The sequence below is a fragment of the Aotus nancymaae genome, unplaced genomic scaffold (genome assembly GCF_030222135.1).
Source record: "Aotus nancymaae isolate 86718 unplaced genomic scaffold, 86718_ANA_hifiasm-v0.15.2.pri h1tg000079l, whole genome shotgun sequence".
Classification (NCBI taxonomy): domain Eukaryota; kingdom Metazoa; phylum Chordata; class Mammalia; order Primates; family Aotidae; genus Aotus; species Aotus nancymaae.
The window spans coordinates 23,703,934-23,721,577 of record NW_026988494.1 but is presented as its reverse complement, the minus strand read 5'-3'; the positions used below and the strand labels follow the sequence as shown (position 1 = coordinate 23,721,577).

The 17,644-nt window shown below is 41.3% G+C and overlaps 1 protein-coding gene across 2 annotated transcripts in view; it reads right to left on the bottom strand.

Annotated features, from left to right (window-relative positions):
- Nucleotides 1-17,644, bottom strand: part of DOCK5 (dedicator of cytokinesis 5) — a 219,379-nt gene that overhangs the window by 60,989 nt on the left and 140,746 nt on the right. For both annotated transcript variants that reach the window (XM_064368698.1, XM_064368699.1), the window contains exons 19-26: nucleotides 15,856-15,953; nucleotides 15,509-15,598; nucleotides 13,981-14,081; nucleotides 11,969-12,103; nucleotides 5,397-5,508; nucleotides 4,584-4,654; nucleotides 3,888-3,994; nucleotides 760-896 (exon numbers count right to left, since the gene is read on the bottom strand). In XM_064368698.1, coding sequence (XP_064224768.1) covers nucleotides 760-896; nucleotides 3,888-3,994; nucleotides 4,584-4,654; nucleotides 5,397-5,508; nucleotides 11,969-12,103; nucleotides 13,981-14,081; nucleotides 15,509-15,598; nucleotides 15,856-15,953 — 851 coding nt within the window. The remainder of the gene's footprint in view (nucleotides 1-759; nucleotides 897-3,887; nucleotides 3,995-4,583; nucleotides 4,655-5,396; nucleotides 5,509-11,968; nucleotides 12,104-13,980; nucleotides 14,082-15,508; nucleotides 15,599-15,855; nucleotides 15,954-17,644) is intronic.

Below are 17,644 nucleotides of genomic sequence, written 5' to 3'. Positions count from 1 at the left end.
CATCAGAGGATAAGAAGGAAGAGGTTTCTGGTTTCTTCATAAAAACAGAATGACCTTTTTTTTTTTTAATAGAGACAGAGTCTTACTAAGTTACCTAGGCTGATCATCGGTCTTTTTTTATTTTTTTGTTTTTTTGAGATGGAGTCTCGCTCTGTCACCAGGCTGGAGTGCAGTGGTGCGATCTCAGCTCACTGCTGCAACCTCCACTTCCCAAGTTCAAGTGATTCTCTTAACTCAGCCTACTGAGTAGCTAGGACTACAGGTATGTGCCACCACGCCTGGCAAATTTTTGTATTTTTAGTAGAGACAGGGTTTCACCATGTTGGCCAGGATGGTGTCAATCTCTTGACCTCGTGATCCACCTGCCTTGGCCTCCCAAAGTGCTGGTCAGTCTTGAACTCCTGGGCTCAACTGACCCTCCTGCCTTGGCCTCCCAAAGTGCTAGGATTACAGGCCTGAGCCACCATGCCCAGCCAGGTCTTTGATTCTTAAGAATAGTCACAGGAATCTCAATGGTGGGCACGCTGGGCAAGCCAGGAAAATCAGCCCGTGGAAGGCACCAGAAGTAAACTGACTTCGCCTGGACCTAGATTTGCACTGGAGGCTCTGACCTCCTTAATTATCTCTAAAATGGGCACAACCTGCCTTAATACCTAAGTTGGAAACTAACCGAAAAGAGGAAGGCCATGGAGTCACTCCTGTCTGGGTGCAAAGCGGCCAGTGTGAGCTCTGTGCAGCATCAGAGATGAGTCAACTCACCACATCCTTCCTGTCCAGCACTTCCAGGATGTTGCTCAGAAGCTGCGAGCTTGCCTCAAGGTCAGGCTTGCTGGAGTTGTCATCTAACTGGCCACTGAGTTGGTCCGTCAGCAGCGGCAGCAGCACTTCTCTGCACTCTGAGAAGGAAAACACAGACAGCTCACATGCAGTAGTGCCACTGCGTGCACCGCCTCGCCTTCCTACAACTCTCTCTCAGCCTGTCCCAGTGGCTCTAAGCTCTGCAATCAGTCCTGCAGCGATGCAGCCCCTCCAGGCCACCCGGAAATACCAGAAACCTTGTCTCTACTAAAATTATAAAATAAATTACCCAGGCGTGGTGGCATGTGGAACTTTACCCTTGTTCAGTGTGCAGATGAGTGAATTAAAAAAAAAAAAAAGAACTTCACCTTTGCAACTGGATTATACAAACTAAGAAAATGACGCCTCCCCCAGGTAAAGGTGCCAACTTAGCAAAATGTGTAAATTATTTAACAATTTCTCTAGCTTTTAAAAATGCCAACCTAATACATGACAGTGAGGCCTTCTGAAACAAATAAAATCAAGCAAGTCACAGATTTTTTTTTTCTAAAATTTTTTTCACCTAATGGAAAAAAATTACTAAAAGAAGTTCCTACAAATACTGAGCTTCCCTAGTACATTTCAATGGGATTCTGCTCATGTCTGTGCAGGCCTGCAGATTTCAGAAAGTAAGGTATGATCTATTATGTCTTTTAAGAGCTTTGCTATTGTAACACATTTTATAATGAGTTCAGGTACTCTGAATGCTACAGAAGTGACTGTTAAAGTGATCACATTCTAATCAGAACTATCTAGTGCGTGCTTGCTCAAACACCTTATCTACCATCTCAATTACCTTTTCTGTATCCTTAGAAGCAAAAGGTATCAAAGTATATTAAAATGTTTAGTAATAACTTACTTTAGAAATAAATGTTTTCTACTTAAGAGCATTCACAGGTCAGGTGTGGTGGCTCACACCTGTAATCCCAGCACTTTGGGAGGCCAAGGCGGGTGGATCACAAGGTTAGGGGTTTGAGACTAGCCTGATCAACATGGTGAAACTCCGTCTCTACTAAAAATACAAAAATTAGCTGGCCATGGTGGCATGGGCCTGTAATCCCAGCTACTCAGGAGGCTGAGGCTGGAGAATCGCTTGAACCCAGGAGGCAGAGCTTGCAGTGAGCTGAGATCGCGCCACTGCACTGCACTCTAGCCTGGGCAACAAGAGCGAAACTCTAACTCAAAAAAAGAAAACAAAAAACCCAAAAAGCAAAGAGCATTCACTAGCTTTTGGCAGTCATGACCTCTACCTCCAATTGTGTCTTAGAAACATTTGCAATTTCTAAGCACAAATTTATAGAGTCAGAAAATATCAGAACCCAAAGAGGCTACTGATATGATCTAGTTCAAGTCCTTCCTTCCACAGAGCTGGAAGTTGAGACTTACAGAAGGTCACTTATTTGTCCAGTTACATAACTTGCCAGGGACAAGGCCAGGAAGGCTCTCCTACCAATGATCCACTCAACTTGTTCAATGTTGAGGCGTCCTGCTGGTCTTTAGATCCCCAGGAAATATGCACACATAACATGAGGTCACCCTCTGGGAACCCCTGATCAAGTAAGCTCCAAAAGAAGCCTCTACAGCTGCCCTACTCTAACAAGTCTTGAGTTTATGGGGAAGGCTCAGGTGCTGGACCTCCGCCTTATATAGCTTTGGGGCAGAAACACTTGGTGGCTATTTGCTAGACTCTACTTACAAAATGAAAAGTATTTTATCAGTGTAAGGGTTTTCCCTCCATGCCCCACTCCTTTCCCAGTAATATACTAGTAATCTGGCTTCTGCCAGCCTACCCCCACCACAAAGAAAAGGCTTGAACAGGCATAGTGGCTTATGCCTATAATGCCAGCACTTTGAAGGCGCCAAGGCAGGTGAATCACCTGAGGTCAGGAGTTTGAAACTAGCTGGCCAACATGGTGAAATCCTGTCTCTATCAAAATTACAAAAAAAAATTAGCCAGGCATGGTGGCACATGCCTGTAGTCCCAGCTACTTGGGAGGCTTAGATAGGAGAATCACTTGAACCTACGAGGCAGAGGCTGCAGTGAGCCAAGATTGCACCACTCCACTTCAGCCTGGGTGACCGAGAGAGACTCCACGTCAAAAAAAGAAAAGAAAAGGCTTGCTTTATATGTTTGTCAATTTCCCTGGTGTAAATACTTCCACCATGGTCAATTTCCAGTTACAAAAGTGGAATCACTGAATGTGGAGTTGAGAAGGCATGCACGTCAACAGCTCTCCTGTGGGATCTAGCACATTGCCGCTTCCCTGTCCCCTGGTTTTTAAGGTCATGCAATAAGTATAGGCGAAAGAAGAAGAATTTCTTTAAAAAGGATCATCTTTTTCCTACTTCCTTGTTGCTTCCTGATGTTCCTATTTTAAAGACAAAATTCTCTAATTAATGAACCATTTGCAGATTGTTCTAATTAAAGATTAAAGAACACATGATTTTGCTCTTTTAGGAACTGTTGGAAACACTGAGCTGGCTTGAGTTTCTCCTCAAAACCGCTCTCCTTGGAGGTCCTTCCATACCAACAAACAACTGGCAAAATATTAATGACATTTTAAAAAGAGAAAAGCCAAGTGCTGACTGGACACAGTGGCTCATGCCTGTAATCTCAGTACTTTGGGAGGCTGAGTCGGGCACATCATTTGAGGTTGGGAGTTTGAGGCCAGCCTGGTCAACATGATGAAATGTCATCTCTACTAAAATTACAAAAAATATATACATGTATTAGCTGGGTATGGTGTTGCATGCCTGTAATACCAGCTACTCAGGAGGCTGAGGCAGAGAATCACTTATACCTGGAAGGTAGAGATTACCGTAAGCCAACATGGCACCACTGCACTCCAGCCTGGGAGACAGAGTGAGACTCCGTCTTAAAAAAAAAAAAATTCAGGTGTTAGCTGCAGAAACGGGGCTGGCAGCTCAGCATGCAGCAGTTTGTTTTTGTTTTTCTGAGATGGAGTCTTGCTCTGTCACCCAGGCTGGAGTGCAGTGGTGCAATCTTGGCTCACTGCAACCTCACAGAGCAATTTTTGAAGGAGACTTACCTGACTGTCGAAAAAGAGTGCTCTCTACTATCTTGGTCATGCAGTTAAGTTTCTGTCGAACCAGCTGGTTGTCAGGAATGCTTTGAATGAATTTGCAGAAGAGCACGCTGGAAGAGAAATCTCAGGGTTACTCGTGTCTTCATTCTGCCAAGTTGAAGGCATCATTATACATTTTTCTCCTCTACTCTGAGATTTGGGCATGGAGAGATTTACCTGGAAAACTACAAAATGACCTGAGAGTTTATGACATGGCAGCAAGGGAGACTTTATCCTCACTTACTGGAGGGCTCTGCCTTAGAGCTGAGTATTTAAACTGCCAAAGAACACCATGTCCATCGTTGCATTCCAGACCCGCCTTTGTGAAAATGGCTTTCTTGGCTAACTCCACTCGCATGTCAATTGAAGTCTGAGTTTGCACTGCTGGGATCCTTAGGGATAGGGTTGGAAGTATGTCATTATGCACTATCTTTTGTAGTTAATTTTATGTCTGCATGTCTTGTTTTCCCAGAGAAAGTGCAAACCTCTCTGCGAGCAGGTTTTGTATGTTCTTTTGTATCTTCCATAGAACTGAGCACAAAAGGTATTCAGTTAACACTTCTTAGAAAAATAAAAGCCACGTAGCAGCCTGGCTCCAGCCAAGCAGGGGAGTTGTTTCTCAGTTAGAGTTAAGGAACAGAATTTTGTTTTGCTATTTACCTGAGTTCAACAGGATCAAATACAAGTTTGACGTCATTAATTATGCTAGGAAGGTACTTCAAAGCTGCCCCCTGTAAGAAAAACACCGAAGGCAATTGAGTTGCCATGCAAGACAAATACAGTATTTACTGCTTGATCCCAGGAAGAAAAGGCTGTGCTTGGAAATTAAACAGGGAACTGGACACAGATACCCTTGCAATAAAAAGGAAAGCTGGCATTGCTCTGCATGATCTCCTAAAATGCTTTTCCTGAAGATGCAAGGGGGTGCAGCTTTCTGGTTCCCACTGCCAACAGGCTCTGTCCACTTGGAGTTCATTTCTCTAAGGAAGTCATTAAATTCTTGAAGTCTCTCTTACAACATGGCCATAAAGAACAAAAAATAAATATTAATAGTAAAGTTCATGTTTGAGTCCTGAGGGATGTATTTCATATTTTTAAAAAATTGATGAGATAAAGATGGTGACTTTGCACTTCTTGGTAAAATGAGGAACAAAAAATAGAAGATTGTCACCTGTAGTAGCAACGGGATCAGTTTGCTGAAATCATGGAGTTAAGCAGGGTTCACAATGGTCTTTCAAGGGATGTCTAACTGGGTAGCCTGTCTTTGGAAAACTGACATTTGAAAATACCAGTGTCTGTAGAAGTTAAAATGGGTTTTTTTCCCTTTACTTTCTATAAGTCATACTAAAATCCATAAGCTATCCATGAACCATGATTCATTTTGTTTCTCCTGCATGATGGCTGATTTTAAGTGGTCCCAAAACATCCTCATCACAGCCTAAGAAGAGTTACCCATACTGACACCAGGCTGACCTTGATCTTGACGGCTTCCTCCAGAGGCCTGTCCATCAGCGTATTGAAAGAAAGAAATAAATGGCGGATTGAATCATTAAACTCATCTCCATCTTCGCTCTGGCCATAAAATCTTAGCAGGAAAAAAGAGAAGAGCAGTTGGACTTTCCATTGTTAAAAGAAATTTTAAAATAGGTTTGTTGCCTCCTTCACTTCTCCTTCTTTGTCTCACCCTCATTATTTTGACTCACCTAATCAAGACCCAGGCATCTGAAGTTTCAAGCAATGGGTTAGAGAAGCTGCTCAACCCAGGAAGGTTCTGATCTCAACCCAGCCTACAAAACCATTTGCTCCATTCTGGCCACCAAACTGCCCATGCTGATGCTGGCTTGCTCTACCACAAGGGCCTTCCAGGACATAAGACCCCTTAGTCTTTACTGATACATGCTTGCCTTAATTAAAGTATTCTACTTGTCTTCAAAAGATCTGTCCATCAACTCAAAAGTGGGTTCTTCCTCATAAATAGAAATCAAGAGATATTTGGGCACTTGCCAAAATATACATTAGTCCCAAATGATAGTGCATATGCACAGATAATGGTTGGCAATTTCACCACCAACTGGTCAAGAATAGGATAGCTTGAATTCAGAATTTCATTCACACACTCAAACACACACATGAATATTTAAATTAGTTTCCTCCATTCACCTATACCATATATGGTACCCAAAGACTATGTACCTCACTGAGATAGTTAATCAATCAGAGGGTTACTGGTAATTCTCAATTCATCCATGTTGCAGAACTAGAAAAGAACTTTATTTGCAGTTTAGTCCCCAGAGTATCTCAAAATTAACACATCTACAACAGAACTCGCTTGATTTTCCTGCTGAGCTTAGTTTTCCAAGTGTCAGCAAATGGTATCACCATCCACCTCAAACCAAGATGTTATTTATGCTTCTTCCCTTTCTCTTATTGCGCCATTAAATCCAACAAAAAATCCTCTAAGCTCGAGTCAGTCCATTCTCTCTCCATCTGCCTCTGAGATGGAGCTGCAGTATCTCATACTTGAACCACAATGGCCTCTTAAAGTGGTCACTGGCTTCTACTTTTAGACTTTGATAATCCATTTTCCATGTGGGAGAGGAGATGATCATTTAAAATATAAGCCAGATTTTATTACTTCTCTAGTTGTCCCCCAGTGGCTTCCCACTGCACTTGGAATAAAATCCAAGCTCCTCACTATGGCCTACAAGGCCCCACATCATTTATTATTTGCTGGCCACTCCCGCCTTCTCTCCTGACACTGGATTCTCGTTAGTTCTCACACATGCACACATGGTACCCCATAGGTCCCAGCCTGGGGCAGGTCCTGCTCTCACTAACCCTAACTTGACATCCCTGGAGGCCGCTTCTTCATCTTTCAGTCTCAGCTGACATGACACACACCACCTCCTTCTCCACCCAGCTCAGCTCGGGCAGCCTTCTCTGTTGGCTCCACCACCCCAACACTGCCCTCATTTAGGAGGTGATCTCTTTACTCCTTGCCTCCCTGAACCCCATGGGACCCACACACGTCATCACAGTGGGAGCCTGGTCACATCTGCTGCAAGGGCCCTGCACCAATGCAGAATACTTGACACTCTATGTATGTGACTTAATTTTTTTTTTAACTACTAATGATAGGGAACTGAGGAATTAAGATCAAGCTTCTTAATATCCTATTATGGGCACTTTACAATTTCCTCTTGGTGTTTTGCTGATTGAGGTGAACTCCAGCCAGGCAATGGGCTCATAAGAGAGATTTAAGCTCTGATGAAGGTAACAGGGGGACTAGGGACCAGGTGACATTCCACCGCAGCCGCCGGACAGGGCCAGTGCACTGAAGAGACCATTCAGTCTAAGCAACTGGAGGACGCACATTGCCAGTCTCTTCCTCAGCTCAGGTTCTTCTTTAATCACACATAAGGAGAAAGTAACCATACGCAACCTGTCTCGGACAAGGTGCAATAAGGCAACTCTATCCCAGACAATTTCATGGGTCCTCTGTTGCCCTAATCTTTCATTTTCCACACTTACCATCCTTTACTGTCCTATCTGGTATCTAGAATGAGGACCCTGATGTGCTTCGACAAACAAAGAGGAAATGAACTAGTGAGCCAACCATAAGCAAATACACTTTAATTTCACATTCAGGTTTTCTTTCTGTGGTTTAAAGGTGATGCTGATTTTTGGACATCAGGGTTTACTCTACAAACAAACTTTTGGGTAAGAGAATGTTCCCTTGATAGAACACTCCATGCCCCAACCATTTCTGAATATATGGAAATGTACTATGACTAAACATAACGAACAAACTTTAAAAGAAGATCTTCTGAAAAGAAAGCAAATACAGAGACTGTGCATAAATTATGTGTGGGGAAAACAATGCTCGCTTCCACCTGGGAAAGAGGAATAGCCATTCAGCCAGCTGGGTTTTTAAGTCATTAAACATTTTTTAAAAACAATTAGAAAGGTAAATATTCATTTAAAAATTCAAAAAGGATAGAAAAAATACAAATAAAAATATAATAATAAATATAAAATGCCAAAAAAATACAAACATAAAGAATGAAAAAATAAATTACAACTCTGTCACCTGAAGTTTTAGTATTATTGATATTTCAGACCAAGCACGGTAGCTCACACCTGTAATTCAAGCACTTTGGGAGGCTGAGATGGGCAGATCCCTTGAGCCCAGGAGTTTGAGACCAGACTGGGTAACACAGTGAGACCCTGTCTCTACAAAAAATATAAAAATTAGCTGGGCATAGTGGCATGCCCTTGTGGTCCCAGCTACTTGGGGGTCTGAGATGGGAGGCTAGCTTGAGCCTGGAAAGCAGAGTAAGGCAAGCTGAGATTGTGTCACTGCACTCTCGCCTGGGCAACAAGCCAGACCCTGTCTCAAAAACAAAAACAAAAAACCCTAAAAAACTCTAAAGAGACAACAACAAAAAAACACTTTAGCATGTGATCTACCCAGTCTTCTTCACTATACATATTTCAAATCAATATGATTTTAAAAGGAAGATCATACTGTACTCATGCTTAATACCTTTATCATTTAAGAATCTATTGGGCCAAGCAAGGTGGCCCACGCCTGTAATCCCAACACTTTGGGAGGCTGAGGGAGGCAAATTACGAGGTCAGGAGATCGAGAGCATCCTGGCTAACACGGTGAAACCCTGCCTCTACTAAAAGTACAAAAAATTAGCCAGGCGTGGTGGTGTATGCCTGTAGTCCCAGCTACTTGGGAGGCTGAGGCAGGAGAATCGCCTGAACCTGGGAGGTGGAGGTTGCACTTAACCGAGATCATGCAACTGGACTCCAACCTGGGCGACAGAGCGAGACTTCAACTCAAAAAAAAAAAAAAAATCTATCATGGTGATCTTTCCTCATTAATATACTATAGGTTTGAAATGACTGTACATACTTTCATGTTCATTATTGTCATACCTGATAGATGTTTTTTCCATTAGATAAATTTCTAGATGTGGTATTATTAGACAAATGTGACACTTTTTCTTTTTCCTTAAAAATTTTCCGTCTACAACCACCTGATCTTTGACAAACCTGACAAAAACAAGCAATGGGGAAAGGATTCCCTGTTTAATAAATGGTATTGGGAAAACTGGCTAGCAATGTGCCGAAAGTAGAAACTGGACCCCTTCCTGACACGACACCTTACACTAAAATTAATTCAAGATGGACTAAAGATTCAAACATAAGACCTAACACCATAAAAACCCTAGAAGGAAACTTAGGCAAAAGCATTCAGGACATAGGCACAGGCAAGGACTTCATGACTAAAACACCAAAATAAATGGCAACAAATGGGATCTAATTAAACTTAAGAGCTTCTGCACAGCAAAAGAAACAACCATTAGAGTGAACCGGCAACCAACAGAATGGGCAAAAATTTTTGCAATCTACCCATCTGACAAACGGCTAATATCCAGAATCTACAAAGAACTAAAACAGATTCACAAGAAACAAACAAACAAACCCATTCAAAAGTGGATGAAGGATATGAATAGACACTCTCAAAAGAAGACATATATGAGGCCAACAACCACATGAAAAAATGCTAATCATCACCCGGTCATTAGAGAAATGCAAAATCAAAACCACAATGAGATACCATCTCACGCCAGTTAGAATGGTGATCATCAAAAAATCTGGAGACAACAGATGCTGGAGAGGATGTGGAGAAATAGGAACACTCTTACACAGTTGGTGGGAGTGTAAATTAGTTCAACCATTGTGGAAGACAGTGTGGCGATTTCTCAAGGACCTAGAAATAGAAATTCCATTTGACCCAGCAATCCCATTACTGGGTATATACCCAAAGGATTATAAATCATTCTGTTATAAAGACACATGCACATGTATGTTCACTGCAGCACTGTTAACAACAGCAAAGACCTGGAACCAACCCAAATGCTCATCAATGATAGACTGGACAAAGAAAATATGGCACATATACACCATGGAATACTATGCAGCCATAAAAAACGATGAGTTTGTGTCCTTTGTGGGAACATGGATGAATCTGGAAATCGTCATTCTCAGCAAACTGACACAAGAACAGAAAATCAAACACCACATGTTCTCACTCAAAGGTGGGTGTTGAACAATGAGAACACATGGACACAGGGAGGGGAGCATCACACACTGGAGTCAGTTGGGGAGCGGGCTGCGGGAAGAACAGCGGGGCTGGGGAGGGATAATGTGGGAGAAATGCCAGATATAGATGATGGGGGGAAGAAGGCAGCAAACTACCTTGCCATGTATGTACCTATGCAACAACCCTGCATGATCTGCACATGTACCCCAGAACCTAAAGTACAATAAAAAAAAGTAATTTTCTTTTTTTTTTTTTTGAGACGGAGTTTCGCTCTTGTTACCCAGGCTGGAGCGCAATGGCGCGATCTCGGCTCACCACAACCTCCGCCTCCTGAGTTCAAGTAATTCTCCTGCCTCAGCCTCCTGAGTAGCTGGGATTACAGGCACGCGCCGCCATGCCCAGCTAATTTTTTGTATTTTTAGTAGAGACGGGGTTTCACCGTGTTGACCAGGATGGTCTCGATCTCTTGACCTCGTGATCCACCCGCCTCGGCCTCCCAAAGTGCTGGGATTACAGGCGTGAGCCACCACACCCGGCCCAGTAATTTTCTTTTTAAAAAAAAGATATTTGGCAGGACAATATCAAAGATGAAAAAATATTTCTGTTTTGCTTTTTATTCTTACTGTCCATTTCTACTCTAAAGAATTTATATCTCCATTAGAATCAGAATTCAAATACAGGGCCAATTTTTGCCCAATCTCATCAAAGGACAAAGATTTTTAATCTTTTTCAAATGTATAGGTAAAAGATGTTGTGTGTGTGCATGTGTGTATATCAAAATTCTTTTGACAGTGAGAATGAAAATTTTTTTTAATTTATTAACCATTAAATTTTGCTTTTGTAAATTACCTGTTTTTGTTTTCTATTATGGCTATGTATCATTCTTTTATTGACTTATAAAAGCTTTAACTGAGAAAAGCTATTAACCTTTCATCTATACTATATGTAAACTTTTTTCTAGGTTTTTGTCTTTAATTTTATTTTTTCAATAAACCAAGTTTCTTTTAAAAATACATAATGCTAAAATCTACAAACCTTTTTTTAAATTATATTTTAAGTTCTGGGGTACATGTTCAAAACATGCAGGTTTACATAAGAATACACGTGCCATGGTGATTTGCTGCATCCATCCCCAGTCATCTACATTAGGTATTTCTTCTAATGTTATCCCTCCCCAATCTCCCCATCCCCACTATCCCTCCCCTAGCCCCCACCCCCCCGACAGACCCCAGTGTGTGATGGTCCCCTCCCTGTGTCCATGTGTTCTCATTGTTTAACACTCACTTATAAACAAAGTTTCTTTTAAACATACATATGCTCAAATCTACAAATTTCTTACTGCCTTAGAAACAAACTTTTTAACAGTTTGGAAATACAGCTATTTCTGATGGGCAGGAAAGTCACTGGGGTCGTGGGTGCTCCCTGCAAAGCTATTTGCTCTTCTGTGGTTTCTTCTATTTTGGATGGAAATGTTATGCTAGAAATCCAAAGAGGGAATGATCCTATTTCTAGTGTTTAGTTGCCCAGGTAGCTAAGCACATTGTCAACAAGGAAACACTCATCTCAGCAAATACCTCCCCTGAGAAGACTGCTTCTTCTGCGAGTGACAGCAGATCATGATCCTAGATTTGCACAAAAAACATTCACAAAGTCATCTGCTGTATTAGGTACAATCTTGCCATAGGAACCTGCTTCTCCAAGTCTCGAGGTTATTACTGCCCCAGAATTTTGCTGATCTACATAAATGTCTAATGAATCTTCTCCAACAGAAACATAGTCCACCTCCATCTTCAGCCCTGCAGTTCTGAAATAAGGCAATTCTAAGAACTAACTGCTCACAGAGCTGAACACCAGCGTGGGGAGTGAGGGAAAAACTACACAGAGTGACAGCTGATAACCTAAACATCTTAACTGCAGTTAACATTACCTCAAGTAGAGCACTCGAGATTGGATGATGAATCTAAACAAGTACTTCAAGGCTTTCAACGCAGCAAAAAGCATTTCTGTCTTGCTGGAGTCATCTGCATTAGCCACGTAGAAATTCAGTACCTTGGAGAGTTTCCTTAGAAGGATGAGAAAGAAAAATTTATCCAATGAGCAACAGGGTACTCTGAGGCTTGGGTAAGCTATCTAAGAGGGGAACTTGGCATACTGGAAGGAGAAGTCATAACTAACTATTTCTTCTAGAATTAGAATATGCCCTGAACAGGAAAACTGACACTTTTCCAATTAAGTTTCCTTATCTGCCATCTACATTTGGAACTACTCTTCCGTTGAGAAATATTAGAAGCTTCCTTTCCTTTTGTGGAATTAAACAGGAAGGTTATGAAATGAAATGGTTTAAGTGACCCAAATCACTAGGAGATTTTTATCTCTCATATGCAATCCTGACATCTTCAGATGCTCCCTTAAGGGAGGGATTATGTCTGTCTAAAGGAGTTGACTTAAAATAAATCAGATCCCTTTTATTCTGCCCAAACCCTTTGAGATCCATCAATATGGAGTCAGATGGAAATTTCATGGAGTGAAGGAAGAGGAACTCAATCTAACTCTCCAGAACATTCATGGTTCTAAGCATTCAACAGATAAAATTGTCCTTCGGTTTTAGGTTGCTCTTTATGACTTTCTAGAGTTTTTGGGCTAGGAATGGTCTTCATTTTGTGCTATACCTTAGACTTCGGAGGGCACTGATATTTTAGTCTTAAACTTTCCTTCTGGGAATCTTTGAGCTTTCCTAGAATCACTATTTTTTAAAAAGGAAACATATAGAATTGATCAAGACTTGCAAAGTAAGCCCAGATTACAACCACTGGAGTGCTGCATTTGGCTCGGTGAGGATTTTCTCATTTGTAGCTACTGCCCACTTGGATGTGAGGCTTGCAGGTGGAAAGGGCACTGTCACTGGTGCGCTCACTGACAGGTCAGTGGGCAGCAATCTACAGGATCTGGCCCAAGCCAATACCTAAGAACATCATTTACCAAGCCAGCTACATTCCTTTCACTGTTTATCACATTCTGCACAATAACTGGAAGGCAATGAGGTTGGTGTGGCAAGAAGATACAATACCATGGTGAGCTGAGCGCTCTGGAGAGGAATGCAGACTGGACATTAGTTGCTTTCCTTAATCAGGGGTCCATTAACCAATGACAGAAGGAAGATTGCACTATGGAAAAGGTAGAGACCACTGCCTCTTACGCAAAAGATGGGAAAATGAAATCTTCTCATATCTTGGAAGTAATACATGTTATAAAGCATTTGTGGCATGGGTTGAGGGTATGATCTTTTCTTCTATCAAACTTTGTCATGTTTAATTCATGGTTTGATCTCTTTGATGCCCCCATGCTGATCCCACTGACATCTGACCTCTAAGATCCTGAGATGGGTCATTTGTCATTGATTTTGCTCTTGTTTTTTTTTAGATACAGGGTCTTGCTCTGTTGCTCAGGCTGGAGTGCAATGGCATGATCACAGCTCACTGCAGCCTTGACCTCTCTGGGCTTAAGCAATCCCCCCACCTAAGCCTCTGGAGTAGCTAGGACTACAGGTGTGCACCACCACACCTGGCTAACTTTTTAATTTTTTGTAAAGACAGGTTCTCGTTATGCTGCTTAGGCTGGTCTTGAATTTTTGGCCTCAAGCAATCCTCCCACCTTAGCCCTACCAAGTGCTGGGATTGCAGGCATGAACAACCATGCCTGACCTATTCTGGATTCTTAAGGAGATTTCACCTTATCCAGAAGGAAGGCTCTGATCTTGACCTCCTTTCCAGAGTTAGAATACTTACATGGTTCCCTTTTTCCACGAGGAAGCTTAGAATGGAGTTCTGCTTTAACAGACACATGCACTGAATATAGGTCCCTTTCGTTTCTCAGCAATCCAGCCCTAAGAGTACAAATCCAAAGATCCAGCAACACGCAGTTCCCTCAGATCATACTTACACGTATGCCAAAGTGGCACTGAAGTGCTTGTAAATATAGGTTTCAAGTACAGGATTGAAATGCTGGAACTTGATGTCTCCTATCAGTGAAATAATGAATACCTGCCAAAAGTGAAAAACAGAAATAGCAGCACTGCATAATCCCAAGCATCCTGTCAACAAGCTGGATTTTAACATCTCGGTACCTTCTTTTTTCTCAGGATCATTTCTGCAGCATACCCACTCCACTATTCCAGAGTTGATGTCAAGTCTTGAGAATTGTATTTATTTAACATAAAGAGAGAGACTATTATGTTTCAGGCACTGTGCTAAATGCTGGGAAGAAACCAATTCACGCCAGCATCCCTGGCCTCAGAGAGCTGACTATCTCTAAGACAGGGGAATTGGTGCCCAGGTAACCTAAGCGGCAGGAGGAACGACGCTCTGGAAATGGGTTTTCTCTAATCTAAGAAAGCAGCTAATGAAACATTCCATGATATTTTTCTCCAGGATACACTGTGAGTGCCCCTAATAACAACTTCACTAGAGTTTTATCTCCCAATTACCCCTTGTATGCTCCCTTGCACTGTCATCAGGCACATGACCTAAAATTAGCCACACCGCTCTGCTAAAGACAGAGAGATCAAAAGCAATCAATGCCCACTGCCAGCTGCCCTGCTCCAAGGAATTTGTTTCCAGACCTTGTCCTGAAGCATCCATAACCATTATCTCTCTTTTCCATAAACCTGAGTTCAACCAGTTGGATCTCAACTAGGCAGCATTTTCTTTATCTTAAACCTCAGCTTTAATGCCTGATCATTTCTTAAACTGACTAGTTTCTCCAAGCTGTTGAATCACCTAAAGCTGCAACTGACCTTCCTCCTCAACTGTGGCATTCAGGTAAAATCCTTCCCTGAACTTTCACCCCACCCAGATGAAAATGATGCTTGCTTTGGGCCTTTCAGCTTTTTCCCCTCCACCTTTATCTCTGGCCTTCCCAGATTCTGATACCACTTCTCCCTGTTCTGATTTCAGTTCTTGGAATGGGTTGTAGTCTAAGTAATTTGTGTGACAAATTCAGTTGTCTGCTGGGTTAAATATTCTGTTTAGATCCTAATGAGGCTAAGATTATTAACCTCTGACTTGTGAATTGAGTCTCTCTTGCATAATAAACATGCCAGTGCACACACACACACAACATGTAACAATCTTCTTCGTTGATGGTATTGCCTGGTTTACAACCAGAGAATGATAATGTGAGTTAAAATGATTCCTGATTTCTAACAAAGATAAAACATCTCCTTTTCTCTAATGAGAAAGAGAGATCATATCAAAAAATAAGATCTAACAGGAAACAAACAGACAAAGGCCTGAAATATCAGTCATTTTTTTTTCTAATTGTACTTCTAGGATCAGCCTAAAACAATAACCAGAGAGATGTGAACAAATATTTATGTGGGAAGATATTCACACAATTACTTATAATAGTGAAATACTGAAAACTACATAGTTGCAACAATAAACACTAGTGAATATGTTTAACCGCTTACCAGTGCGTCAAACACAAGGAAGTCATAGGTTTCATTGTCTGACATTTCCATCATTATGTTAAAAAGTGCATCTAGCGTATCCTGCAAAAACTGAAGATAAGAAAAACAGAGAGGTTATTAGGATGCTTTCATTCAGCTCCATACCATAGAAATCTGGGGACAACTAGGTTTAAATCCAAGATGTTTAAAAATAGCATTTTTTTAAAAAACTGGCACACTTCCTTAACAATGTAGGTAAGTTTTATGTTTACAATGAATGGTTTAGTTTTAAATGTTGAACCAATTATGTATGATTGGTATAATAGGCATATATACGTATATTTCTAACTATGAATATACAAACATACCTTAACAATCTCTCCTCCATCCACCTCCATTAACTTCTTTAGATTGTGTTTGATGTTCTGGGAGTTGGAACGCCAATTTAACAAGCCTAACAGGTCAACTAGGAAGAATGACCAGAAACCATAAATATTAGATACAGGTGAGACAGAACAATCCAGACCATTTCAGGACATAGCTAAAGAATTCTCTGGAACAGATAATTGCTCTTAATAGTGGCTAATTTAAGATGCCTTACATATTCTCTTAAGTTACTATCTCCTATCTAAGAGAAAACCTTGTGGTCCTCTTTCATTCTTCAAAGAGAAAAAAACTAACGATTAATGCATAAGAACTTAAAAGAATGTTTGACTGAAACTAACATTTCTCAAATAATGACATCATGGTCATAAGAAGTAAGAAGCATGCTTATGTAACCTTCCTACTTTTAATTTGCTGCCTTACTTAACGTGTCCCTTATCACTATCTATGTCTGGGCAGATTCAGAGGGAAAGAGGAACATAGGTATGTGTGCCTCTTTCCTTCCCTCTCCTTCTCTCTCTCTCTCCTCTCTCTCTCTCTCTCTCTGTGTGTGTGTGTGTGTTTGTGTGTGTGTGTATGCATGAATTAATTTATTTCAACATCATGACCACACAGATTTTATTTTTTCCATCTTTTAGATGAGGTGATAATACGTTAACAGTCCAGATAACTGCGGTTTCTCTGAGACACACACACACACACACACACACACACACACACACGTTTATTTCTTAATAGAGACAGGATCTTTCCATGTTGCCCAGGCTGGTGTTGACCTCCTGAGCTCAAGTGATCCTCCTATCTTGGCCTCCTAAAGTGCTGGGATTACAGGTGTGAGCCACTATGCCCAGCCCCTTTGACATTTTTAATAGCTCAACAATTATCAAAGCTGTAAGTGGCTTAAAGTTTCAAAATTCTGCATTGTAAATCAAAAGACACCTTAAAATTTTTATCCCAGATTTATACTAAGGGCTATGAATCTGTTCCACCTTTTCCTTAAAATAGCCACCTGATTTGCCTGTCTATTCTTCCCTTCGCTTGAGATACCCAGAAATACTATGTATTTGGTAAGATGTACTTGGTGTCTCCTTGACTCTTCCCATAGTTTTGAGCCATTTGAAGGCAGGAACTATACAGTGTTCATTCTTTTATGTCACCATAGTAGTAGGCATCTATAAGGTGTTCAATACATGTTTGATGAAGGAATGAATGAATGAATGGAAAGGGAACCAGTAGCCCTTAGGAAGCTCGTAATATACTTAGTCCAATCATTAATGCATTCATTCATTCAGCAAGTAATAGGTACAATGCTAGGCCTTCCACTAGGCACCATCCACTTCCATATTCTCCAGCTCTTACCTCTGCCACAGGCTAGTTGAAGGTATTACTCATTCCATCACTTGACTCATAGTTGCTGGATGAAAATGATTTAGTCCCTTCACCAGAGGTGAATATTCACCCAGCAGCTTCAGCCCCAGCAAAGCCCTCATCTATCAGCCCAGAAGTCTATTTCCTAGTGATATCTGCATGCCAGACCACTGCTCACATAGGAATATATTTTGGCATTTGGTGAATTGTAAGGTCTTAGGGCCAGGAGAGCAGTGACACAGGGTTACATAAAGAGCCCAAAGTTTCCTGTGTTTCTAAGATTTATACAGGTTTATCCGTGTAGCTCTAGTCAATTTTTTTTCTTGCTGTGCAGTGTCTTTTCAACTGTATGGGTGTACACAATTTGTTTATCCACTCTGCTGCTGGTAAAAACTTGAGTTGTTT